The sequence below is a fragment of the Maniola jurtina genome, chromosome 6 (assembly GCF_905333055.1).
Source record: "Maniola jurtina chromosome 6, ilManJurt1.1, whole genome shotgun sequence".
In the NCBI taxonomy this organism is placed as follows: domain Eukaryota; kingdom Metazoa; phylum Arthropoda; class Insecta; order Lepidoptera; family Nymphalidae; genus Maniola; species Maniola jurtina.
In genome coordinates, this window is record NC_060034.1 from 10,173,552 (window position 1) to 10,201,510 (window position 27,959).

The following is a 27,959-nucleotide window of genomic DNA, read 5'->3' on the forward strand; positions in this document are numbered from 1 at the left end:
GCCGCATCCGTAATGAGAATGGAGTCGAGATATGTCCGTAATTTATTATCGCATAACCGTGTTCGGACCAGTCCGTAACAACAAGATATCAAGCGTTTTTCTATAGTACTAAGTATATGACACGAATCACATAGTAGGTATGATATTCAGATGCTAGTATTTGATTTTTTCACTTGTAGTAGTAATTTTATAATCTACAACGTAATATAGAGATTTACAGTAGGTAATCATAGTAGTTGCGAAGCGATAAAATGAAAATATATTAGGTTGTAAGGAAGTATTTAATTAAATTTAGAGGCACGGCATTCCGCTTTAGAGCGCAGCTACTAATCACAGGTAGGCCGTCGACACGTACACCCATCTGAATACCAAACTCTTCCTTTGTGAATACCTTTACACTTATTTGAGTTTCCGGGCACAAAAGAAACTTTCTTTAACAATTAGGACAATAATTGTGTTAACACAGACAGATTGAACCAAAGACGTAATTTAATATATTTTGGAATAATATTACCTAAATCTGATGGGCTAGAATCTCAAAATGGAGAGGTAAAGGGTGGATCTCTTCCTTTAACGCGGCGGTCTCCGTTTTCGTCGATACTAAAGTTTACTAAAATGGAATTAAGTTAGGAACGCATGGATCGAAAAATTTGAAATTAATATATAATATTTTTCATTATATCCCCTTGGATTTGGTCCGATTAAAACATGATTGGACAAACTTTCCTCGATAGAAAAAAAATCAGAAGTTTGGTCTAAAACCTTAGACTTTTGGGTTTTTCTCTTTAATGACAAAGCTCTTAAAGACGTAACTTTCACCATAGGTGTAAAACAATCAAATAAATAATTCGGTCCGATCATTTCACAGTAAGTGCTATATTTCAAATTATATTCTAAATTATTTGATTTCACGCTTCCTCGCTTATTCTCTTCAAATCGCGTACAGAGCGAGTACAAAGAATTTTCGACCCTATTGTTGAGTCTTATGGGCCGTAATTACGTTATCTTGTCAGTCATACCCGTCGCCTCAGCGCGGCAGGACCTGTTTCGGGTTTCATAAGCATTTTGTCATACTGTAATTGTACAGAATGCCATAGAGTAGTAAATTCAGTACTATGTTATAAAGTATTTTTATTTAGGATTTTTCTAGATTTTAAGATAAGTTTATATTGTGCATTTATTACATTAAAAAAGTAATTATTTTAAAAAGAATGCAGTAAACAGTACATTGCAGTGTAGTGAAGCTAATATTAGGTCATTATAGACCAGGACTTATAATTTGAAAATAAAAATTAATTAATCTGAGTGCTCTATCCCGGTAGCTCAAAGATCAAAAACCAAACTTGTAAAATGCATAAGTATTAGAAGATAAGATGGAAAAAAAACTTTATTGATATCAATTTAAAGGTTTTTAGGGGAAAGTACTAATTATTATGAAAATAGGATGAGAGGAGACCGCGTATAAGCAAGCGTAGTGTAGGACGTCCTCCAGCACGATGGACTGATGATATAAAGCGGCTGGCGCTCTTTAGGGAAGGCCCATGTCCAACAGTGGACATCCACGGGCTCTAATGATGATGATGATGATCATGATTATTATGAAAATGACATCCACTTTCAAGTCCGAGATGTTTATCCAAGGTGTTATAATTTTTAGTTTCTTCACTTGCTATGCAATGATATCATTTATTAGGGTTCCGTACCTCAAAAAGAAAAGCGGAACGCTTATAGGATCAATTTGCTGTCTGTTTGTCTGTCTATCTAACTGTATGTCTGTCTATCTGTCCGCCTGTCAGTCTGTTTTGTCCGTGTGTGTTGTGTCTGTCAGGAAAACCTATAGGGTACTTCCCGTTGACCTAGAATCATGAAATTTGGCAAAAACCATGAATTTATGGGTTCATTAAAAAACAATGTGTTTCAATTTTCAAAGTAAGATAACTATACCAAGTGGGGTATCATATAAAAGGGTTTTACCTGAACATTCTAAAACTGATTTTAATTTATTTTTAAGCATAATAGTTTTTGATTTATCTTGCAAAATGTCGGAAAAATACCTGAGTACGGATACGGAAACTTGGTGCGCGAGTCTGACTCGCACTTGGCTGGTTTTTTTATGTATATACGTCACTAAGTAGTCAATAATAAGTTTGACTAAAAATTGCAGTGTCATAAATGTTTTATAGATCAAAAAATAATCATACTATTAAATATTCCTTCAACTTAGACCTTATTGTCACAGCTTAAAAGTTGAAAATGTGCAAAACAAAATTTCATACGTACTTAATACTTTTTCTCATAAAACTAGTTCAATTTACAAGAAATGAAAGATCCTATTGTGTTTGCCTTTGTCAATACAAAGGATCTTTGTGGCTTTTGTGTTCTCACTCACGTATACTAACATTAAAATATCGATGTTAAAATATTCGTTGTAAAACTTACCTTATGCAGTTATTCTTAAAGTATACATTAAATTGTTATTAGGACGAGAGTTGCTTCGTTTTGGAATGCCAAATCAGTGTATCAATTTTTCTTGTTTTGAATCGAAAGGTAAGAACAGTAATAAAATGTAACTACTGAAATCGTTTGTTCGTAGCTTTTATAGGTTCGTGAGAAGTAGTATTGTTGTATGATAATTTGGTCAATTTACAGATCAAATTTCTCAAATTCCTGTCTTAGTGCGGGTCTACGTTATATAGAGAACCAACTGCACCTTTTCAAACTTCAAAATCCCATCAGGACCAGTCCTGGCACAATTGTTAGTTAGTGGTAGTACCTTTTCACCCCCACTTTTTTTCATATTACATCCGTTAGGTCAATTTTTTTCGTATAAAATGTAGCCTATGTTACCCGGATTTACACCTCATTCATCAAAATCAGCCCAGTAGTTTCGGCACTACGGTGGAACACACAGAATCTGGATACAAACACACACACATACATATACAGACTGCTAAAATCTCTATAACAACTCTTCCTTTAGGCTTTGCCGCAATGGGGTAAAAAAACAGGCTGAATTGAGAACCACCCTTTTTTGGAAGTTGGTTAAAAATTAAAAAAGGAGCAAGCAACAGACCATTTAGACTATTTACTTTTCCAGACGTTTTAGATACTATCTCATTCAGCGTTTATGTCATCCAACTATGTAAATATTCTAACTGGCTAACTATGTAAATATTCTAACTGACGTCTGGCTAATGAGGTGTTCTAATCATACAGACTATTCACAATTCCAGACGTTTTGCTACTTGTGCATTCTGTTTTTATGGCGTACAGCTAAGTTGACTCTCTGCTGACTGGGTAATCTGCTTTGATGTCATCTAGCTGAATTGTCTATTGGCTTACTAGGCACTTTGCTTTCATGTCAGTCAACGTAAAATTGTCTTTTAGTGAAAAGGTAATGACCTCTTTTTCTGGATGCCTAATGATAGGCATCCAGAAAAAGAGCTCAGCTTCTGAATTAGAGAAAATAATTACTACAAATTTATTTGAATCAATGGCCCGAATCTGAATATTACAAAAAAGCTATAAAATATTTTAATCTCTGTCTTGACTTTGTTCAGTATCATATAAAAACATTTCTCCAGCGCTTTGACTTTGAACCTTAACGTAAACAGTTAAGTTAGCGTATTGAATGTGTACATACCTACTTATGCTCTTTTGGAATATTTCACCTAATTAGTTAACTTTTATGGCTATTAGCTCCGAGCGGGCCGGTTTGACTGTAACCATATTGAATAAACAAAAACAAGGATTATAAACAAAACAGCTTTTTATACAACACGAAATATATTATAATGTTATCCTGTTATGGCTGCAGGTGCATATAATCTCTTTCAGGTGTTTTTGCACGCCTAGCGCGTGTGATATTTTTTTACTGTAAACGTTTTGATAATATGAAAAAATAGGATTTTACGATCTCGGTAATTAGTGAAATGCAATAAATAGTTACTTGTGTAATGTCCGTGCTAACTATATTTTCATTGAATTTCAGTTGAGTGTAATTTCTATAATCTCAGCATCTATAATAGCAATAAGATATAGAAAATATAAGATTTACCTATAAATGTAAGTAATTAGGAATGACAGTATTATCATTATCAATAAGTGAAAATTTCAGAAACTTGGACTTGTCCATGCTATAATCTTTTATCCATGTGAAGTATCTTCTTTCAAGGCCAAATGTAATGGTCACCACAGTAATGACCAAAACTGGCAGATAGGGGTTTATAATGAGAACGTTAACGTAAAATAGACCTTAACCGCCTTGTTTTATAGCTCAAATTAATCCATTCATGTATAGCCAGTCAGACAGAACCAGAAATTAAAATCGGTGTAATTGAATTTAGGACCTTAAGTCAAGGTTATTTAGGCCCATTTTAATTTAATGTTACTGTGTGTGTGTGATCTCATTCTATGAAAGTTGGTGAAATGTTAAATCTCCTACTATAATAAGCATACAGGTTGAAAAAGACACCTATTAGCATGATTGTAAATAGATCTCATTCATTATTTCTCGTTGTTGACAAAACAATAAAAGTACATTATAATATTGTTGTTTTTTTTTTATCAGTGACTGTTTACTAACTAATGATAGTAACTTGGCAACAGTGTGCATTAAAATCCATACTAATATTATAAATGCGAAAGTGTGTCTGTCTGTCTGCTACGTTTTCACGGCCCAACCACTGAACCGATTTTAATGAAATTTGGTACAGACTTGGGATACATCCCGGAGAAGGACATAGGCTACTTTTTATCCCGGAAAATGAAGAGTTCCTACGGGATTCAAAAAAACCGAAATCAACGCAGGCGAAGCCGCAGGGATCCTCTAGTAGTATATAAAACAATATTTAACTTGTACACATATTTTTTATAGATACGCAATGTTATATATTACAATAAAGTAACCCAGCGAAGTCGAATGTAATCGATTCTGATGATACCTACAGATTAATTTTTTTAAATAAATTTTTAATTATTTCATAATAAATATTTTTTATCACTATAACTTTGAATTTTAAACTTATACATAACTTGACTTTTTACTCCATCGTAAACACTGAAGTGGGGTGACGTAATGATTAAATGCAGGAGCGATGTGAAAATAATAATCTACACTGTGGCGATGCGCAACCGGTTCAGGGGCGTCTAAGAGAGATGCCGATACAATGTGTATCGCCATCTCTAGATTTGAAATTATACCTGGAATATACCGTCCCCTTAACTCCGCAATCAAGAGCTCAAGGCACATTGCGTAGAGTCGAAGCAAAGCACGATGCTCCGACTCTATAATGGTTCAAAGTACATTGAACTTTAAACCAACTGTTTGAAATAAATAAATAAAGCAAGAAAGAAAAACGTTTATCTATTAAATAATGCCACACATTACATCTTATGACTAAGATTTGGTTATCCCGGCGCTTCTTCCACTTGAGTATTAAGCTAACAAGCCTCAAGCAGAAAAAGCGAAGGAATAAACTGTGTCATGTGTGGCACAACCCGAAAGTCTCGATATGCAAGAGCATATGCGCTGATGTAATTCTTGTAATTGATGTTTTATAATTACAAATTTGTGTGGAACAAGTTTCTCGTAGTCTCGCGAAAGCGCTAATAGCTCATTCTTAGCGCTCATTCGTGGCTCATTCTAAATAGACGGCCCATACATGAGTCTGACGTGTTTTCGAGCCATGACACCTTGGTTTCGTTAAGTTCGCTCGCTCGTATCGTTTTGATTCTCCACCAATGTGCTTTTAGCCTAATATTAATCTGATCATGCAGTATTGAGCTTGAATTACCCATGATGCTGCGGATGCTGTTTAGTGATATATTTTGAATTTAGAATTTTTCGTAAGCTGTATTGTATGTAGGTAGTATTTATTGTTTCTACTATGATCTTTTTAGAGTTTACATTTTGAAAATAAGTTAAAAGTTTAAATATGACGTTAGTGTCAAAACAAATTAATGTCACCTAAAAAGTTTGGTTTTGTATATGGGCATTTAAGGTAGTTTTTATACATAATTTTCTACAGTTATTGCTATTTTTCAAATGGAATATCACAACATTCACAGCACTTCGAAAAGTGGCGAGAGAGTAACAAGTACATACGCTGAAATTTATTTCAATGATTCCTACTGTGAACCTAAAACTTCTGAAGTTGTAAAACATCCAATAATACCCGATGAAGATGAAGACTATAAAGAAGAATGGACTTCTCCAAGTGATTTACTTATAGGACTTTTAGAACTAAAGCCACCATTTACTTCAAAAATTACAAGAGGTAAAACACACGAAGGCATACTAGCGATTGGAAACGCTGTCTTAGACAAAGAACGAGCCAAGTTTCTGAGTTCATTGACAACGTTATTGGAAGATAACGATGCTGCCTGGGTTAATATATTAATCAATGAAAAACAAAAAGTTGATAAAAAAGTTAAAGCTGTATTTCTAGATATATTCAATTACAAAAGTGAGATTATGAAAAGAGAAGTGTCAAATTTCTACGAGTATTCTTTACAAGAATTAGAAGAACATTTAAGATCTGAAATTCAGACTGTTTTAAAAAGTGTTCGTGCAAACATTGTTTCTTATTTAAACAACGAAATACGACAGAAATTGCGGAAAGAAAGAAAGATCTTAGTAGATGTACTTGCTAAAAAGTATGTATCTGAAGTACAAAACATGAAAAAGTATTACAAGATTTTGTTAGATAACGAACTTTGCAGAAATAATGCACTCATACATAAAGCAGTATTTGAAAGAAATGCTGCTGTAAAAGCGTTTTACAAGCAAATTGAATCTGAGAGACTTACAAGCACCATGTATGTTATGAGTTTGGAAAGGAAAAAATGTCAAATTAAAAAAATGCTTTTAGAACATTTGCACACTGCTGAAATATCAGAAAAACTACAGAAAATAAAAGATAAAGAAGATGAAATTAATGCTTTAAATAAAAAAGATGTCCGGATTGCAGATATTAATAAGCAATGGCAAGAAAAAATAAATAAAATCCTTCGTATATTTCTGAAATTCATAAGTTTCTCGCTTAAGATTTTACCGGAACAAACAACATTTTTGCTAGATTTAGAAAAAATGGTCGTTCTACAGCTAAACGAAATTCAGAAAAATCCTAATATTATATCTACAGTTTTATTTGAAGAAAAAGAGCAATTAAATGTTTTTGAATTTCCAGCTTCAGAACAAGTTACACTTGTATGTGACAAAGAACCATTTGTACTAGTTGGTGATGTTTCAGAATCTATGGGACCACATTATGGAAGTCGAGAGACTTTACCGTGTGATGTAGACCTACCATATTTCAGATTAGATAGAAAATATTTTTATGCCAAGTGTCATGGATACGAAAGTATAAAAAAGTTTTTGGACTCACAATTGTGCAAATGTAATCTTACTATTGAATCAGATGCTCTCAAATCACTATCAAATTTGGGACCAAAAATGATTGACCCTACATTTGAATTTGAACCGAGGTCAAAAGAAAACGAAGTTATTCGGTCCGAGTCATCAAATGAATCATTATTGATTGAAGATATTTCAAGACTTAAAGAATGCCCTGATAGAAAATGTTGTGATTGGATAAAAAGAAATACTTTTCCTTATTTAGCATCTTATCTCGATTATAATGAAGAAAATTTTAAAAGGGTTATTGCTATACTTGGTCAAGTTCCCGAAAAGGAAGTCCCTGCACCAGAAGTAATATATGTGAACGATATTGCAAAAAGTGAACTGCCATTTGCTGCAACGAAAGAATTACATCATACTGTGGAAACACAATATTCGAGTCAAGAGGATCTAACTTTAGCTGAAATTAAATGTTCTTGTATTAGCAATACACTTATAAAACATACAAAATCACATTATATGCTTAAAACAACTTCAAGCGAAGCTTTGCATGAGATATTGCAAAGGCGTAAAACTTCTTTGCAACGATTAATCGATAAAAATCCTAACTTGCTTAAAATATTTACAGATGAATCTTTTGATTGTAAATTGTAATAGATGAACATTATATAATACAACCAGGCATAATTAAATTATCTTTTAAATAAATGATGTTGATTTTTTACTAATGAATTAGGTTAACCAGTGTAAATTAAAAATTTATTACACCCCCGACAAGTTAAGGTTACAGTAACTAGAAAAGAGCTGATAACTTTCAAACGGCTGAACCGATTTTCTTGGATTACAGCTAAGAACACTCTCGATCAAGCCATCTTTCAAACAAAAAAAACTCATTTAAGATCGGTTCATTAGTTTAGGAGCTACGATACCACAAACAGTTACACCCCTCTTTTTGGGTGGGGGGTTAACTTTCAAATTAAAATTGTATTTGAACACTGCAAAACTACAAAAACTTTTTGTAATTAATTAATTTGGCATAATAATTTGATTTACTTGCTTGTAAGTTTTGCTACACTATAATCATATAAATTACACGGTTAGCTAAGAATAATGTTGGGACGGGTGTGAGCGGTAACGGGCGTTAAGGTAAATTTACACAACGTAACTTATTAAGTCTTCACACGACTCGGTGCCGTGTTAATGCAAGAACTTATGACATTCCTGCCGTAGCTTACGATTATCTTCTCCTCGATTACATTGCCTAAATTAAATAGCATGTGTTATTTATTAATCTCCTGAAATATGCCTGAAACGCGGTGTGATCCGTGTGGCGCAGTTGTTATAGTTTGTGATGTCGACGTAACAGTTTCTACATGTCAGTATTAGCTATAAGAAGCCTGGACATTTTTAAATCCCTATTTAAACTTTATTAATTCTTTAGAAACGTAAATAAATAGGGAGTTATTCCTCATTTATATGGATGGATATTATCTAATATACGATATATTTGACACAGTTAATTTGAATAGAAAGTTAAATTGCTATATGTTAGTTTCCGAAGTCTTCAAACAAGAAAGGGTCTCTTCCCTATTACCCAAATTGACAAAGTGTCAATAAATTGGTAACTGAAATTCAAACATCATTCATAGACAGGAAGGAGCTATGATTTAATTAAAGAAAACTATGAATTTAGTATTGATATAAATATATTAAGTATTAAGTATAAGTGGAGTTGTATAAGAGCCCTAGAATTTAAGGAACAACATGTCTTTAATCTAAATGTGTAACTCTGTGGGTGGTACTATAGTAAATAAATAAATATTGATATTAAATATATTGATAGTAAAGAGACACCGATTAACACCGATTTCATTATTTAAAATTATTATTAACTATGAATTATTATTCTCAATATAGACGCATACTTCAAGCTTTAATTTCTAATATACTTCAAGCAATTTTAAGTTTTTTTAAATCAAAAACCTACGTAACAACTAGGTAAGACTATTGTGTATCTATAGCGAAGGTAACATAATATATAAGAAGGTAACATATTATTAAAAATAATAATCTTAAAAAAAGTTGTCAAAATATTAGACTAAGCTCCGCTCAAACTTTGCTTCACTATCGCAAGACAAACGCTGTTCTGTTATGCCACGTTATGCTAACTTGACGTCCTAGCGTTCTATAATATTGTGTTAAGCGCCAGTCCCCGCGAAATATGACACAATTGTGGACTGAATAAACTTGCCAACTTCATTTGCCAAGAATTTATTCGACTTCATTGCAAGCGTAGTGCAAATGATTTGATAATAATCAAGTTCTATTTTTACGATCGAGTATCGAAGCAACAAAATGTGTCAACTGATAGCGAAGGATCAATTGATCGAGTCAATCACTAATTAAGGAGGTTGAGGAAGTGGATCCTGGAATGATAATAGGTAGAATTTGGCTGTATCTCTTTTTTTTGTAACAACTCCACTGTTTACCCATATTCGCAATAAAGAAATTTGAATTTAAGTGAATTCGAGTACTGTTACTAATTTACGATCGGCAGATCCTTAGTCCTCGTGGTTTTGGTGGCCAGTACCGCTGCAGCATTATTTTGAGGAGTTGGGGCCTGGACTGTAGTGAAAGACTTTACATCTGGTAGCTACAATATCTATTTATAATCGGCGGAACCTCCGTCTTCAGTCCTCACGTTTAGCTAGGCTGTATCATTGCAGTATCGAATTGAACAGTTGGAACCCGGAGTTTACATTTTAATTTTGGTTCCTTGTGTAAAGCTTTATGAAATTTTACTCCCGCCAATTTTTTCATAAAAATACTTTGACAAAAGCTTTTAAATCCGATATTTCATTTCTGCTATCGCTAAGTTAAACAGTGTTTGCTAACTTGACGTTCCGCCGTTCAGTAATATTGTGTTAACCACAACTCCAGGCTGGATAAACTTGTCAACTATATTTACCATGAATTTATTCGTTGTTACCTACATCTTCATTAATTTATTATATAAAGAGGTAAAGTTTGTAAGTTTGTTTGTAATCTCTGGAACAACTGAACCGATTTTGAAAATTCTTTCACCAGTTAGCATGCTACATTATTCCCGAGTAACTAACATAGGCTATATTTTATTTTCAAAAATATTAAGAGCTCCTTACGATGATTGTAATAAGCTACCCGTGCGGAACCGGGGCGTTTCGCTCGTGTCGGATATAGTCCAACTAATGGTAAGTTCCTGTATTTTTTATTATGTTTTGTTTTAGATTACCCATTATTTTAGATTTTCTTTCTTTCATTCATTACCTTTCTGCCGTTTTCGTATCTGTAAGATGAAGTGAAAAATATGTACAAGTGAAAATTAAAAATTTATAACACCCCCGACAAGTGAAGGTTACAGTAACTAGAAAAGAGCTGATGACTTTCAAACGTCTGAACCGATTTTCTTGGAATATAGCTAAGAACTCTCTCGATGAAGCCACCTTTCAAACAAAAACAAACTAAATTAAAATCGGTATTACGAATAGGTACCTACTGCTATTGTCACCAAAATACTCCTTTTTACTGTTTGACATATACCTATCTATACCTACTAATTAATTCGTCAATCTGTTATATATAGATACTTTGCTCGTGATTTATGAATCACATTTTATTTATTTTCATGATAATATCGAAAACATGATGCCTCATATTTAATAATATACTTTCAATAATAATAAATTCAATATTATTAAATGAAAAAGTACTATCCCATTTCCTGTGCAGTGCATAAAATTAAATTCTGTGCCGTGTAAAACGGTGAATTCTGTATATTTTCATGAAATAAAAAACGGAATATGTCCTGCATGTATCGTAACGAACGTTTCCAGGTACTCCCGTGCAGTTATTTACAATACCATCGGTTGTGTAGCAACGCCGAATAGATTTACTCGAACGCCGTGTTCGCGCTACCTATCGACGACAATGTTTTTTCACGGACATTAAATCTACATGGCTCAATAAACAAAGTGATCAAAATATTTTATTACTATTGTACTCTTTTTCTGGAGGCCATGGATAGATATAAATATTTACGTAAAGCAAAAGAACCTCGCAAAATTATAAAAGTAAAGTCCTCGAAGTATGAAGGTTCGGAAATGATTCATAATAACAAAAAATATTGGAAAAGTATTTTCAACGAATTGTCCGCTCCTTCAAAAGGGCCTGTAAGTAAATACTAAATACGTAACATTTTTATTGCATTAATATATTTTTTGTAGTATTTTCTAGATTTCTATAAATAGGAGTGTCACTAACCACGTACTTAATTCTGAAAAATCTCAAATATAACTTCATGCGTGAATGTTCAGTTTTCAATCTGATCTTTTATCTCAATACATTTGAACCAACTTGTCCAAGTTTTGTAGAGGGTAAGGAATTGTAAAAATTGTTTTCAAATCAGTTGGAGGAAAAAGAAATCAGCCTTTTGTCGGAAGTTCTGCCAAATGACCTTTGCGATAAAGTTTGTAATATATTGCACATCGGCGTTATATCAAAGGAACTCAAGGGAACAGATAACGTTGCAGGTATTTAATTTTAGAATACATCTTCTTGCAGTTTTCAAAGAATGTAGAGTTTAGATTAAAATGTTAATATACTAGCTGATGTCTGTGACTTCGTCCGCGTGGATTAAGGTTTTTAACCCGTTACCGTGGAAACTCTTTAATTTTCCAGGATAAATCTTTAATTATACCCACGCAAAAACCATGTCGCACATCCGTTGTTCCGTTGCGACGTGATTGAAGGACAACCCAACAAACCAATAAACAAACAAACATACTTTCGCATTTATGATTTTGATTCGCTTCTTACATATAATATATTCCTACATATATAATAATATATGTATGCTAAGTATAAGTACGTCACTATTTTGTTTTATATTTTCAGTGAGAAAACCACGTAGATTAGTCAAAGAACCGTTATTGTCATATAGGAAAACTCTGAGCATAAATCGAGAAATGGACTCGGATACCGACGTTGAATTTATCTCAAGGTGAGTGCTATTATTTAGATAACTCAACTTATCATACCTGTGACGACGCATTTTAATCTGTTTATAATGTAAATCAAAATTACTACACGTATGAATGCAGACAGTGTGGCCGACGATATTGTATGTTTTGGTGATGAAGACATTAAGGCTGATTCCAGAAGAAATCGATTTTATCAATCATAACAATATAATGGATTCATATACAATTTTAATCATACTAAGGAGAAAATGCTTCATATCTTATGAAAAAAGTTTCTTGAACACAGAACAGTTTCCCATGTCCAGTGTCTCTTAGATGGGGAGCTATCCTTTGTGACGTTATACGCTATCGTATAACTAAGTGTACATTCAAATTGTATGCAAAAAATTGTAACAATAAAACCTACTTACTACACGTAGTAATACGTTTTGTAGACCTTGTTTTGTTGACCTTGGGGTAAACACAGTGTTAGACTAGTCATTGGCTTTGATTTTTATCACATAAGTTAGTGTGCGTGAGGTTTAATCTGAAGATTTATATTTTCAGTGATGAAGAAGAAAGTAGAACTAACATACACAAAGAGTTTTTGATGAAACCAGAACGAGAGCAAATAACGTGGAACACCCATTACCTTGAACCAGAAAGAGAGGACGAGAAGACTTTAGTCAAGCGAGCTAATGACCTTACTGATCGAGTACCTACAATATTGACACAATTATTCCGATATTTATAATAGGTTTTAATAGAAGATAAAAGTAATGGCCAATAAAATGTACAAATTATCATAAAGATAGTCTGAAACCCTTAAGTTATAGGTCCCAATTATTATCATTAGAAAATTAAAATTATTGGAATCCACTTTCAGATTACCTTTACTTTGTTCAATCTTTAGCATCTTATTCCATGTTTATCGGCCCTCATATACTTCAGGGAATAGAGATTCGATAGGTATAGACAATGCTTTTAGCCGATTAATTATACAAAACCCTATCTCTTGGTGGTCTAATAAAATGAATATTTAATCTCTTAGATTGCTCACAATTTCTGCGATTATATGAAACAATTGGGTGGAGATCAACAATCGCAACTTTTCACTCCTAAAGCTATTAAAGAATTATTCCAGGTATGCTTTATTCTTGCCTTTCGTCCATAATAATACCTATTCTTTACAGTAAAACATCTATTATGATTTAAGATTTATTTCGTGTTTTAACGACATAATGTAATGTAATATTTTAATAATTTTATAATTTATCGTGGTAACCGCTACCATATTATATTATGACGATAAAAAGAACAAGTGAACATTAAAAAAATTACTTTACTTTTTATTTCAGATTGAATTTGATACCCATGTCGCTCGAAGTCTTAAAGTTGTGCCAAAGGAAATGCCTACTGTACAAGAACGTATCGCCATTGTCACTGGAAATCCGGAGGTGCGATTTATTTTAAATTGAAACACTTAAAATAAATTCTTAACCCTTTAGGGAGGTAGGAGGAAAATCTTTTGACAACCAACTAAATAAAATGTATTATGATGATCCTTCATCCTCAACACTTGCAGGAATGCAACGACCAGAAATTGGCTCACAACGTGATCGATTGAATTCACAAAATGCTGAGATTTGGCCTTTGTCACACACATTTTCTTTCTTTCTATTTTTCTTCTGTTTGGGCTGATTAACGTTTCCGTCTGATGTGCGTGCATTGCCCCTCCCCGCCGAAGTCTTCACCCAACCATCCAAGCTCGTCCCAGAAGCGTAGTAGACGACCAAATTGCCGAGCGCTTCATGGAGTGAGGTTGAGATCTCAAATAGCACTCGAGTTGTTCTGTCACACCCGTGCACTCCAGCAACACGTGCATCGGTGCTTCATCTTGTCACGCATTATGTTCAGTATTGGAAAATGTGTCACGTGTAATTTTACAGCTCCTGCTCTTACTCTTGATCCTTTTTCAGATATTATTGTGCATTTACCTTTCATGTAATGTACCAACCTTTCGTTTCTGATAGCTCTTATAACGTTTAATTTTTAGAAGTCAGAGTTTGCAGCACTAGGGCGAGAAATAACAAAAGACATGAGGGCGGAGTGTCGTGTCGACAACTTTTGTGCATTTAATAGAAGCCTACCTAGACGAGAACAGTGGCGTACACCACGCAGTGATACCAAGAATATGTGGCGATCAGCTCGTCACGTTCCACGGGACCTCGTCACTTTGAAAACTGTTTGGGACGGCATCACTAACCTGAGGTATCTACATTTTTCATCACTCATTTTTTTTTCAGAATTTATTCGCTTTAGATAGTGCTATAATTTGTTGCTATTGCGTTTGTACTTAGTTGTTTTGTGCTGGGATGAGCGGATGTGGACTTTGAATTCCGGTTTTAATCCGCATAGAAAAATTTAAAGTCTTATTTTTACAGTGGCTTTGTTTTTATTATGTCGTATCAGTTATATGTATTTGTAGTAAAAATATTTTATTTAGACTGTAATCAATAAGTATTTACTTAAGATTAAAAACGTATTAAAAATAGATAATAACTATTTTATTTCTGTTTAACAGAAGCGTCAAAGAATACTGTCGATGGATGATGGAACACCCGGAGTACCGACGAGCTCCATACCTGCGGAGTCTGGGAATGTTTGATTCTGCAGTGTTAGACGCAAAGTTGACCTTCGAGCTACAGCAACAGAATATGTCCCCGCCACTGCTGTCGCCCACAGAAATCCCTGCTCCCATCGACCACATTCGTAGACGGCTCTCTGAACTAGCCGACACCCCAAACACATCTTGAGTGACCAAATTCACGTTTAAATTATTTTTATCTTTTAAATAAATTGTACTATAAATGAGTCTCTTTCATTTTATGAAAAGGAGTATTTTATTGCATCTTACAGATAAAGAAAGATATAAAATAAATTCATAAAAGAAGAAGAAGGTATAGCAAGTATGTGTACAAATAATCTTAGTGCAATCGCAGGCACCTCCAATGACTTCTTCAGCAGTCCGTGCTCCGTACTTACCAGAGATAATCTATTTAATACATAAATTATCTCTAGTACCTACCTACTAATGAATGAAATACCGAAGATGCCAATTACCATGCGACCAAAATTAACTAACTGCTGTTGCTGCGTCACCATAATATGCTGTTGCAGTGAGCCACAGGAAAGAAATAAATCAATTAAAATAAATCGATGAAACACACGTAATCTCACTTTTCAGAACATAATTTTGGGTTACCTATTACTTATGCGTAAATATGTACATTCTAGTTACCATTTCACGCATGCAAGATTTGATCTTATCACAATAATAATACTTATGTTATAGTTACCTATAAGCTAATAAGTAATCTATTTTATCACAATGGTAACAAGGTACAAGATTAGAATGATCTCCAGCCACCTGATAACTAGATAAATGAGATTTCTATTCCTTATTATCAATGCGAAAGTGTAGTATTTTCCTGATTCTAGAAGTAGAGGCAGAGGCACTTTTGAAGTATTTCGGAAATAGTTTTTTTTGTTAATTAACATACCTACTATACATCTCTAATGGGCCTAAATAATAATTTACTGAACTGAATTGAAGTAAATTAATACGAATTACGAATACGAATAATGAAATTAATACGAATTAATACGAATAATGAATTGTAGTAAATTAATATGAAGATCGTTGCTAAACTGTGATCGCAGTGAATCACATCTGTTTATTTACCTGTAGACATCATAGACTGCACTATGAACAGTGAACACATGGTAAACACTGTATCGGTACTTTGACGTTTCAAGAGTCAAGACTAGATATTTTTAACTTCTGTGATGTGGCGATAAGGTAGTGTCGGCTTTTTACTGTTCAAGTATTTCTATCATTTACATTTGAGTTTAAAATCAAACAGATTAGTATGTGGTGGTGATAATGTGTAGTGTTTTAAATACGTAGTGTTCTATATTATTAGAAGTTAGAAGTTAGAACACATTTATCAAACCAGTTGCCATAACAGGAAAAAAGTTTGTATATATTCATAGTTAAAGTGTCATTTCATAGTGGATGTGTTATACAAAAATGGAATTTGAGACGGTATTAAACGGTGAATTAGGAGAGTTTGGGAAGTATCAATTAATAAATATTATATTGCTGGCTCTACCAGCCGTAGCCTCCGCATTCATGGCTGGAGATTATGTATTTACAGCGAGTAAATTGCCTTATCGGTGCACGGTGCCTTTATGTGACGAAGACCCCACAGAATTTGCACCAAAATGGATATTGAATGCCATTCCAAGAACTACGACCGGCTTTGAAGACTGTTCCCGTTACGCTAACTTATTGAACACTACAACGTTTCCGAGCGACGCTTGCCCGGCTGGCCTATTTGACAGAAATACGATTATTCCGTGTGAAGGATACGTGTATGGTCGAACTAACTCCGTTGTTTACGATTTCGGCCTAGAGTGCAAGGAGTGGCTTAGAGCACTGGCCGGGACATTAAACAGTCTCGGTGCAATGATTGCCCTTCCTTTAGCTGGCTTCGTGTCTGACTACTTTGGTCGTCGGATTTCAATCGTGTTTTTTGCATTCAATGTAGCCCTTATAGGTTTACTTAAAGCATTTTCTGTTAATTATACAATGTACGTAACATTGCAGTTCATGCATACAGCGATAGGCGGAGGACTTTACAGTGCTGCTTATATATTAGCCACTGAACTAGTCGGCCCTAAATTCCGTGTCCCAACAAGTGCAGCGATGTCGTCTTGCTTTGCCTTGGGGCAAGCTTTGTTAGGAGCTATAGCCTCAGCCGTACACGAATGGCGTAAGCTGACACTGACATTGTTTATCCCCGTATTTTCCATACTATCGTACTATTGGATAGTAACAGAGAGTCACCGTTGGCTACTGAGCAAAAATAAAAACGATAAGGCCAGATCCACGCTAGAAAATGCAGCGCGTTTGAATGGAAGGAAAATATCTGACAATACAATGAGTTTTCTGCTAACCGCAATACCTCGACAAAGGAATGAGAAAACAGATATGAGCCGCAGGCTTTTGATTATACAAGTCATAAAATCACCAGTAATGTTACGGCGATGTTGTACCACACCGGTATATTGGATAGCAACAACGTTCATCTATTACGGCTTGTCTATAAACTCCGTCAGTTTGTCAGGCAATATGTACCTCAATTACATATTAACGTCACTTATCGAAATTCCTGGTTATTGGACGGCATATAAGGCTTTAGATAAAGTAGGGAGGAAAGCGACACTGTTTTCAGGGTATATGTTATGTTCAGTATGCTGTATCGCGTTTTCGTTTACCCCGAAAAGCATGTATGCTTTATCCTTGATTTTATACTTAACAGGTAAGTTTAGTACGGGAGTTATATTTACATCTCTATATTTGTTTACATCGGAATTGTATCCGACGAGGCATCGGCACTCGTTTCTCGGTTTCTCTTCAATGTTAGGTCGCATTGGCTCAGTAGTTTCACCACTTACACCACCACTTATGGTGTACTGGTCAGGAATTCCTTCTATGCTATTCGCTACGATGGCAGCCTTAGCAGGTCTACTTATACTTACTCAGCCAGAAACTCGCGGGAGAAAAATACCAGACACGTTCGAAGATGCTGAACAATTAGGATTAACATAAGAACAAAGTAATCAATTGTTTATATAGATAAGTTTTATGTACTTAATTTATATAAAAAAGTCTGATTAAACTTATTTTCACAAATAAATTGGCCGTTTAAATTGCAATGACCCACCCTACCTACTTACTCGTTGGTAAAAAGTATAGAATTATTATTTTTGAGGGTGTAAAACGACTAATATAAAAAAATATATGCAAAAGCGCCATCTATAAGTAGAATGTTATATCACCCCGCTAGCGTTAGTTTTCACGAACAGGAAATTTTCCAAGGGGCTGTGCTACATCAAGACCACCTGTAGAAGTCTTTACAGTTTAGTAAAAGTATAACAGATGGCATTCTAATAAAATGCTTACAGAAAATAAAGGTGATCAAAAGCGAAAATTTGTGCAGCTGGGTGTGTTTAATTCTTTCAAAAAACTACTGGACGGATTTAGCTAATATTTGGAATGGAGATAGACTATATCCTGGATTAGGTACTACATTGCTACATTGTATCCCCGAAAATCAATGTGTTTCCAAGGGAAGAGAAATAATTCAAGCGAACGAAGTCGCGGGCATCAGTTAGTAATGATTTTTATTAAATCTTAGTAGGTAGTATTTTAATATTTTTGGATACTGATATTGGTCGCTTTTGTTATGAGTTTTACATAGTAGATACTTACTGCAAAGGTCGACGGTTCAAACCCCGCCCGTTGTGTCGTACCTACTCCTAACACAAGCCTGACGCTTAGTTGGAGAGGAAAGAGGATATTAGTCATTTAACATGGCTAATATTCTTTTTAAAATAAAAAAAATAAAAAATAAAATAAAAAATAAAGAAAAACTTACTCTTATAATAAGCTCCGGCTACACGCTCCATCTTACGTGAGAGCTTACCTGCACAAGCCAGACGGCAAGACGGTGTACCGCGCAGTTCCAAAAGCTAGACGAAATGAGTTACAAATCTGAAATGTTATTATTTCATCTAGAACTTTGATCAAAACTAAATATTGAATTAAACATTCAATTATATTATTTTTCAGAAGGGCTCCCTACATAAAAAGGGTTTTGTTACCCTAATTAATTGTGTAGTACCATTATTTAGAACTCGTTGCGTAGAGTACGAACATATTTTTTATTCTTTTTTATCTTAAAAAATAAGGAAATGTGATGGGGACTATCTCAAAAACTGAACTAAGTAGAATATGAAATTTCTGTAGGTATATTATGTACCATACATTTAAACAAAAAAACTGCAAACAGCTAATACTGAAATAGTTTGTAAGCTGTGATAAAACAAACAAACATTTTTTGGGTTTTTTCACGGTTTATTGCGATGTTCTTGCTCGGATAAGAAATATTTCATATACCCAAAGGCTTCGCTGCGGTGGTCTCGATGAGATTATAGATTTAATTTAGTTTTTATTTTTATTTAATTATTTTTATTTGTTTTTAGTGTTAATTTGGATGAAAGTATATTTCATAAAAAAAACTCTTATGGTGATACCCAAAATATGATGTTTATAATAATTATGTACGGAACTCTATAAGAGCGATGCCCAACTCACACTTGACCGTTTTTTTTTTCATTCTGAATAAAACCTGTACCTACCCAGTTATAAATAAGGCGCTTGACGATTTTAGAAAAGGTTTCCCCAGGTTTCCTACAAGCCAGAGTTCTATCAAAGTTCCATAGAGAAAAGTCACATCGAAATAATATCATGAAAATATCGAATATCATAAAGTAACACCGCAATACTTCAACTCGTTTTTTCAAGCTTATTCGACATTGTAACAAGCAAATAAAGGTAAAATTAGTAAAAGAAATAGATCTACTTTAAACATTAAAGTAATAAAAGTATATTTTCATAGTCTAATTGTAGCCATGCCATGTGGAAAGCGGGCATTAGTTAAAAATTGGGATAAGCCACGAGAAATTCGGGTGATTAAACCTTCGCGGTATGAGCAGAATGAAGCCTCTGTAAAAGTTCATTGGAGAAACGCTATACGTGCACTGGAGCTGTCCTATCAAGACGAAGCGGTAGGTACCTACAATTTTTATCCTGCAGGATAAGCCAGGGACTTTGTATGGCCAAATAATAGAGTTATACCCACGCTTGTTTAGATACCTTATACCTACTTAAAGCATCATATACAATCCAATCCAATCCAATCCATCAGCCTGTGTGAGTCCACGGCTAGACATAGGCTTTTTCAAGAGCGTGCCACCAAACACGTTCCTTCACCTTCCTCATCCACCTTTAGCAATGTCGGTTGCTTTTGTTCTTCTAGGAATTTCCTGAAAAATCCTTGAAGTAATTGCTCGCTTCCATTAGTTCAACTGATTATTTCAACCGTTGAACTAGTAGACCGTAAGATGGTAGTAGGACGTCCCCGCTCCATACGTCATTCAATACATACAGGTCGAACTAAAGATTTTAGTCTTAAGGCTTTGAGGCATCGATGCGATGACTCGAAGGTCTGACGTAGCTTTGCAAAAGTATTATAATATCGTAATGCTAGTTGGGCTATTATTTACGTACTGCATACTAAACGACCTGCTGAATATCTGCTCGAATGATAGATGCTAACGAACTTTTGGTAGAATAAAAATATTGAGATAATGCCAATTCAAGGTCATCAGCTATTCTTTTAGATGTATGCATAAAGCGTGATAAATGCGTGAAAGTACTGAGCCTTGATAGACAAGCATGCAGTAAGTATAAATAATAATCAAAAATAACCATCTAATTCCACAAGCGTGATGATTGTTATCTGTGTGGAACGATTTCGGTGTGTTTTATATTTATTATCTGAAATGAAATGGAACAGACTGATTGTTAAAATTAAATGATAAACGCGTTTGACTAATATGACTGTAGCTTGCTTAGAAATTATGCTTGATCCAGATTAATGCTGGTCTAGTTACAGACGAGGTTATTTCGACTGATCAAGCTACGGTGTCATTTTGTATTCAGTCCAGAAAATAGCATTGTTCAACGTGATCAAGACTAATTAATTTATTAAAGCTTTTTGTTATTTAACAGTTCTACTGAAGATTGCCCTAAAGTCACATGAAACACAGAATTACTTTATTTAATTAGGTGTTACTCAGCTATTTAAATTGCAGTTTTGGGCATCGCAAAGTGATACGGTTCGTGAACTCGTAGGACCAAAAATATATAAAAGGATAGTCAAGATATTCGACTTGCCAGATGAAAAGCACTACCAGCCTCGTTCAGAGAGATCGTCTCTGGACCCTTCAGAGCTGTACTACCAAACTGGATCAGGTGCTCCTGTTGCAGTACGTAATTCATACTTCCATACTTACTTAGTACTTATACTAAATGCGTAAGTATGTCTGTTTGTATATGCAAGTTTGCTAGCTTTTCACGACCCATCCGCTGGATTGATTTTGCCAAAAGTTACCTAAAGAGATAGTTAGGTTAGGATTCCGAGGAAGGATGTAGACTCCTTGTGATTCCGGATAATTATTATTGTTCTCGCGGGATTTTTATAAAACCTAATAAATCCACATCCACAAGGAAGTTGCGCGTATCTTCTATTTGGTACAGACATAGCTTGCATCCCAGGTAAGAATATAAGCTACTTTGTATCCCGGAAAATTAATAAGTTCCCACTAAGTCGTTGACGTCATAATAACTACGTCCTACATACTAGATAATACAGTACATAATAACCATTTTAAAATTAGTAAAATATGTTATTTACGTACAAAGTATTTGTTAATTAGTTAAAATCAGTTAAATTTACTAATGTGTATTCATTGTATCTATATCTATTGGAATTATAATATCGTGTATAATATCTTTATTTTTATTATTTTTATAATAATATGTGTACACTGTACCTACTAACATTATTCTAGGGTCCTACACCAGGAACATACTCAGAAAGCGACTTTGACCCAGCAATTTATGATGACATGGGAGAAGAAGAAGAGCCTGCAGTAGAACAATCGGAACTTTGGACCACAACCTCAGAAACTACTACCGATTTGAGAAGACCGTCCAAATCGAGATCAATGTTGAAAGCAAAGTCACTCAGCTCATCAAAAACAATATCTAAATCTTTTTCGAAATCAATGTCTAAATCCTTCTCGAAGTTAAGTAAGACAAAAATTAAACCAATATCTCCATCATCGCGAATTATGAAGTCTGGGCTAGAATCGAGCATTGATGAACCGGCTACAACTCTAGATGACTTAGAAGTACATGTTGGTGAAGATAAAATGAAGTAAGCATAGACACATGTTTCTTCCAAGATTTCTATTTTCTACCTTTATCCTTCAGTGGTAGAGTTGTGTAAACATTCATAGTACTTTCAAATGTAATAATGCCCCATGTCCAGTGCATTTTGTAAAATATCATATCCGAAAATAAGCTTAGTGCTCTCAATTACTGCACGGTTTATCCATACAATAAAAGGATACACTGACTGATTGATATATCAACATACAGCTTTAACCTCTAAGTCTAAAAGATCTTCAGTAACAAAAGGTTTCACCCGCGCGAACCCTGAGCGATTTAGTTTACATATGTTTAATTTTTCATCCCAATATTGGGATACTAACAGACTACTATACTACTACCATACATACATACCATACTAACAGAAATTGTTACTGTTGAATGTAAAATAAAAATACTGAAACTGTGTATGGAATTAGCAGCTGAAATTTAATCGAGTTAAATAAATGTGAAACTGGGAAAACCCCGCATTTTCGGTATTATTCTGAATTACGTATGTAAAGATAACATTTTGTTAATGTACGTATCATATCTATCAATCGCAGGCAAGCCATCAGGTCAAGGTTTCAATTAAAAGGAAGAAATCCTCACTTTGACATGCTGTATTGCAATAAATCTGAAACGGACATGATAAAATGGAAATCCAAGTATAAACAGAAGACCATTGAAGTATCTGCGTCAGATGAATTCAGCAAGAAAGCTGAAATCATGACAAAGAAGGTATCTGTACTTCTATAGTAATATTACTTAACGCGAAAGTGTTTGTTTTTTTGGTTTGTCCTTTCTTCACGTCCTAAGCAATAAATCGACTTAATTTCAGCATAGAGACAGTTGAGAGGACGCAGAGTAAGGCTTTTTAAAAATAAGAGTTCTCACAGGATTTTTAAAAAACCTAAATCCACCCGGATTAAGTCGCTGGTATCAGCTAGTCAATAAATAAATAATAATTATTAATCAGAAGCTGGCGAACAAAATGGTGTAATTTTATGAAATGTAAATAATTATACAGGAGGAGCAAAAAACTTTCAAACTTGAAAATGTATTATTTGACTTTGGACTTTGGACTCAATTTTAACTCAATTTCACTACAGTTTTAGGCTTTTTTGCTCAAAAATGAGTTCAGATTTAGTATTCAGTGTGCAGTGGGCCAAAAACATCCGGATTAAAGGAAAAAAATATTTTGATCAGACGCGTGTTTGTTCGACAACTCCTCATATTTTATTATCTCTATTCGTTATTTTTGCTGATGCTGACCGTAATTATAATACAACATTTTTTGCCGTTATTATTGTGTAATCTTTTTACAAGGTATCTTAGACAGTTAGCCATAAGCTGAAAAACGAAGTTCTGGTGACTTGATTCACAGTTATAATTAGCTACTGAGAAAGCATTCCGCTCTTGCGGATTTTACGGCGGATGTGCGATTACCATTACACCACATAATCATATTATTTTATTATTAATTGTTTGATCTAGTGCGCTGGAAAACTGAATTTGATGATGATGATTTTCGCCAAATGAATAATTACATAAATAACGATAAAAACAACGATGATTCAGCAGTAAAACGTTGCAATAATTAATGATTAAAAATAATAATGTAATAAGTATCTGCTTTATGATAAGATAACTTTTTAATTTTCATTAGAAATAGGAATATTCCTGTTCTTTTGTTATACGAGTATTCTATTGCTATTTGCATGACTCAGACTCTAGCAGAAAATCTGTAGTTTTTTTTAATCAAAAACATTTGTGAAACAAGAATAAATAAAGTAATATTTATAGCCGTCCATTAGGTGTTATAGGATTTTTTCTTTGATTATTTTATATTTGTTTTTGTCATCGTATAAAATAAAATTGATATGAATGAATGAATGAAGATCAATTTATTTTGTACAATTTTATTTTTCAGATTGCCAAAGAATTCTATGATTGGTGGTCCGGCCTAGGCAATGTAGAATTTAAAAGTGAAATTAAACGACCACAAGATATTGAAGATTTGTTCCAAGTAAATAAATTGTTAGATTGTTAAATCTAAGACAGCATTTATTTAAAGAAAATAGACATACTTAAATGAAAACATCTTTTGTTTTTCAGGTATGGTTTGATGAGCACGCATCGCGAGGACTCGTGCTTGATCCTAAGATTCTTCCTTGCGTACTTCAAAGTATTGCGGATTATGTTGGTGCTAAAAAGGTAAGGCTTATAGCGATGAACTTGGATATAAAAGTACTCATTATATAGTTATTATGAGCTTAAGTGTATAGAAACCAATATATTTTATGACACAAAAATATAATTATGGGCATTTTGTGTCCATTAAAATATGAAGATTTAAAATTAATAAGTATGTATTTTAAAAAGCGGTTGAGAATTGTATTTAGGGTTAGTAGTTACCTGCGACTTTTCCGCGTTTATAACGGTTTTTTAATTGCAATCAGAACTCCAAGCAAATATGCCCAAGATTGGTTGACTATTGAGCCGTGAAGGAGTAACAGACAGATAGACACATTTATAGTATTAGTAGAGTAGGTATTGATATACCATTATATACTATAAAGAGTTAGTTATATCGCTGGTATGAACTAATCATCTGATTCTGAAAGTTTTTTAACTTAGACATATAGATAACTTACAATATCCCCAATACTAAAGACTATTATGTAAGTCACGCAACCCAATCGCGGAAAAAAGCTAATAAGTATGTATATTGTATATATTTTCAAGGCTTCGTCATATCCTTTTTCAGAGATCGTGTCCAAGAGTTCTTAAGCGACAAATCGCATACGATATTCATGCAGAGACCAGTCCTGCACATACAATGGCATTCGGCACATGTCTCCCACAAAAGTTGAAACACATTCCACCGAAGAACAACACGGAGAGCTTATGGCATTGCGTCAAAATACCGGAAGATTTGCGCACAATGGCTTGCGTCTGGGATAATATACAGCATCTAACGTACGTGTAAAACTATTTAGTTTTTGGGCCAACAGTCAGCAATGGCACTCAAATACTAGCTCTTAACGATTATAAGATCTACTATGTTTGTTAGTGGTTTTATCCGTGCCTTTCGTCCACTTCATCACAATTGTATACTAGGTATATTATACAATTTATGCATTAGTTGTAGTTAAGGTTAAAAATACAGACACAATTTCAATTTATTCAAGAGAAATTTATAATATTAATATGGATTGTATAGCTCAGTTATTTTTTGAAAAATAATTTTGACAAAACTATTTTTCACAGATTACAAAATAAAAATTCTATGAAACAGGTAGAGTTTAGGAGTTTAGGGTTTTAAATCGTATTTTTAGTACAGCACCCATAACAATTAATTATTTATTAAGATATAGAATAGAAATTTAGTTTAAAATAAATAAAAAGAGAATCCGATCTCTATTTCAAAACGATCAATAACTCAAACTTTCGCCCTTAGGCTTAGGTACATAATAGAAGTTACTTTATTTAGGGGTGGTTGATAGCATTTGATTTCTCGTACAACCCTTCAACGGGATCGTAACATTTGTAACTTGAACTAACACATCCTAACTGTAACTGGTAAGTATAATTTCCTTATATTTTAGATCGACCAAAACCTTCCACCAGTGGCTACAAAAACGGCCACATTTCCCGATGCCACCTTTCCTGAAATCACTCGAAGAGCCCGGCGAGAAAAAACAGCCGTTCATTGTTCCATCGGATTACGTTTTGAAGGAAAAGACTTCTCTAACCTCTACACCAGACTTGGCTTTACCGGTCTCTGAATTCTCTCTAGAACTCAAAGCGATTTTGAGCGAACTTCTAAACGATTGACGGTGAATTTATATCGATTTTGTTTATATCGATTTTATACTTCTTGATAGATTGAATTGCTATTTTGTACTTGTTTAGACTAATAAAATGATTTATTTACACTATTGCATGATTTTAAGTAACTGACTTTTATCGAAACTTATAAAACTTAATCATTTTCACAAATAGGTATATTCTGGTTATAGCCGCCTTAGTTAACTTATAATATACCTACTTACAGGAGTACATCGTATTGACAAGAGTTTTAAATAAATAAATAAATAAAAGTTTATTCAGCCCACACACAAAAAAAGTACACATAAAAAAACACATTATCGACTAAACTTAAAACTAGAAAATACTTATAAAGATCAATATTACTATGAATCGTCTAACATTTTGATTGAATCATTATTTGCGATTTATGAGTAATAATTGTCAGTAAGTTATTATCTGATAATGCAGGTGTGGGGTTCATCCCCGCTTTTTTTCATTAAATGTTTGTAAGTAATTATCTTTTCATTGATATGCATTGCATAAAAATCATTGCGTTTTGTATTGTCCATGTCACTATAGTCACCACTTATCAGTCAATACTTAAGAGGATCATTGTCAACGATCCCCCGTCGATTTCCTACGTATGATATTATTGTTCTCATCTCTATCTGCCCTGGTTCGTGTATTCTCGGTTCCTAGATCGGTGCATTTGTGATAACCAATTCTAATTGCTGTGATTGGCTGAATTTACCATGTTCTTGCTGCGACAGTGAGTTTGAGCCACTAGCGGAACAATGTTAGCCGGTCAGAAATGATTGCAATTAGTCAACCTGTATGACGTCCGTGTTCTGTTTTTGATTACAAAAAAGAAAAAATTGTTGTTGCAATCATCAATTTTAGCAAATAGTGAAAGAGAGTCGACCAATCAGAGGTCACAACTACCGTCACACTTTCTGTGAAACTATGGCAGTAGGCTTACCGAGTAATGAAAACAATTTTTCATTCTGTAATGTCATGTGGCAAGTAGGGTTGCCACCTGCCTCTTTTTGATTTACAGGCTACCACCATCAAAAATACGGGGTTTAGATTTGAAGAAATTTAAAAATTTGAAGTATTTGAAGAAATAGGCGGTGGTTCTCTCTGAATGCATGGAAAGCCTATTTAGATATTTCAGTTTATTTGTAAGTTTTGTATTTTTTCTCTGTATGTTGCCGTGTCTTGATTGGTGAACTGTGTTTGCAATGTGATTTTAACCCATTATAGCCTAGCGGTGCCATATGTCACCCAATTTCGTACGTTTAAACTTTCTGGCCCTGTCCTTGTAATAAGAGGTGAAGTCAAGTGGTTTGTTTTCAATGCCATGCTAGAGGGACATAACAATGACTTCATTTACTTTGTTTTGTTCCATAAGCTTTTTGTGAACCACACGAGCGCCGGTAAATCAGTGTTGTAAAATTTCTGCCAATAATGGATGCAATATTCAGGTAAGTGGATCATATTTTTTTTATTTTAAGGAATGTAATACTTTTATGCATTTACACTTGATGCCAAACCTTGCATCTACTTGCTCATACCATAAAACTGTTGTATTTTGTTTTATTGTTTGGTTTATGGCATGTTAATAGATGCGGATGCCGTACGGCACCACTAGGCGGTTATGTTGTCTTTCTATTATGCATACTAAAAATCCAAATTATGTAGTTTTTTTTGTTTTTCCGTATGTAATGGCTTTTTTGTTTCAACAGGGATTGTACATAACATAAGGCACTTGTCATACTAGAAGAAGACAATGAACTCAAGCCTCTATTGCTATGAATTTAACCTCCGGACTTTGCAATCCTATCTGACGAAGATGAGGGTGGTTTCATAAATAATCCCA

The 27,959-nt window shown here is 34.0% G+C and overlaps 4 protein-coding genes across 7 annotated transcripts; all 4 read left to right on the forward strand.

The window, feature by feature from the left end:
* The first annotated feature begins 5,970 nt into the window (after positions 1–5,970).
* On the forward strand, positions 5,971–8,043 carry LOC123866023. Its single transcript, XM_045907325.1, has one exon. The coding sequence runs from the start codon at positions 6,047–6,049 to the stop codon at positions 8,012–8,014; it is 1,968 nt and encodes a 655-aa protein (XP_045763281.1). The 5' UTR covers positions 5,971–6,046; the 3' UTR covers positions 8,015–8,043.
* Positions 8,044–11,070: 3,027 nt separating this feature from the next.
* LOC123866026 lies at positions 11,071–15,224 on the forward strand. Its single transcript, XM_045907332.1, has 8 exons — positions 11,071–11,568; positions 11,805–11,928; positions 12,293–12,398; positions 12,925–13,072; positions 13,409–13,501; positions 13,716–13,814; positions 14,414–14,628; positions 14,942–15,224. Exons 1-8 carry the CDS (start codon positions 11,416–11,418, stop codon positions 15,171–15,173), a joined length of 1,170 nt encoding a protein of 389 aa, XP_045763288.1. The 5' UTR covers positions 11,071–11,415; the 3' UTR covers positions 15,174–15,224.
* Positions 15,225–16,049: 825 nt separating this feature from the next.
* LOC123866024 (organic cation transporter protein-like) lies at positions 16,050–18,113 on the forward strand. Its single transcript, XM_045907326.1, has one exon. It carries the CDS (start codon positions 16,436–16,438, stop codon positions 18,032–18,034), a length of 1,599 nt encoding a protein of 532 aa, XP_045763282.1. The 5' UTR covers positions 16,050–16,435; the 3' UTR covers positions 18,035–18,113.
* A 1,609-nt stretch (positions 18,114–19,722) lies between these two features.
* LOC123866025 lies at positions 19,723–26,208 on the forward strand. Of its 4 annotated transcripts, none has more exons than XM_045907329.1 (9): positions 19,723–19,822; positions 19,865–20,055; positions 21,145–21,318; positions 21,904–22,271; positions 22,831–23,005; positions 24,198–24,293; positions 24,383–24,481; positions 25,035–25,246; positions 25,876–26,208. In XM_045907329.1, exons 2-9 carry the CDS (start codon positions 19,900–19,902, stop codon positions 26,102–26,104), a joined length of 1,509 nt encoding a protein of 502 aa, XP_045763285.1. In that variant the 5' UTR covers positions 19,723–19,822; positions 19,865–19,899; the 3' UTR covers positions 26,105–26,208. The 4 variants fall into 4 exon arrangements, with proteins under 4 accessions (XP_045763285.1, XP_045763286.1, XP_045763284.1 ...); XM_045907330.1 differs by having other exon boundaries at positions 19,874–20,055; XM_045907328.1 differs by having other exon boundaries at positions 19,887–20,055.
* Positions 26,209–27,959: the final 1,751 nt, after the last annotated feature.

Coding starts and splice junctions, on each gene's coding strand:
- LOC123866023 (XM_045907325.1), top strand. CDS start 6,047: ATGGAATATCACAACATTCACAGCACTTCGAAAAGTGGCGAGAGAGTA.
- LOC123866024 (XM_045907326.1), top strand. CDS start 16,436: ATGTGTTATACAAAAATGGAATTTGAGACGGTATTAAACGGTGAATTA.
- LOC123866026 (XM_045907332.1), top strand. CDS start 11,416: ATGGATAGATATAAATATTTACGTAAAGCAAAAGAACCTCGCAAAATT. Junction 11,929..12,292: donor GGGAACAGATAACGTTGCAG/GTATTTAATTTT, acceptor TTATATTTTCAG/TGAGAAAACCACGTAGATTA. Junction 14,629..14,941: donor GACGGCATCACTAACCTGAG/GTATCTACATTT, acceptor TCTGTTTAACAG/AAGCGTCAAAGAATACTGTC.
- LOC123866025 (XM_045907329.1), top strand. CDS start 19,900: ATGCCATGTGGAAAGCGGGCATTAGTTAAAAATTGGGATAAGCCACGA. Junction 21,319..21,903: donor GATCAGGTGCTCCTGTTGCA/GTACGTAATTCA, acceptor ACATTATTCTAG/GGTCCTACACCAGGAACATA. Junction 24,294..24,382: donor ATATTGAAGATTTGTTCCAA/GTAAATAAATTG, acceptor TTTGTTTTTCAG/GTATGGTTTGATGAGCACGC.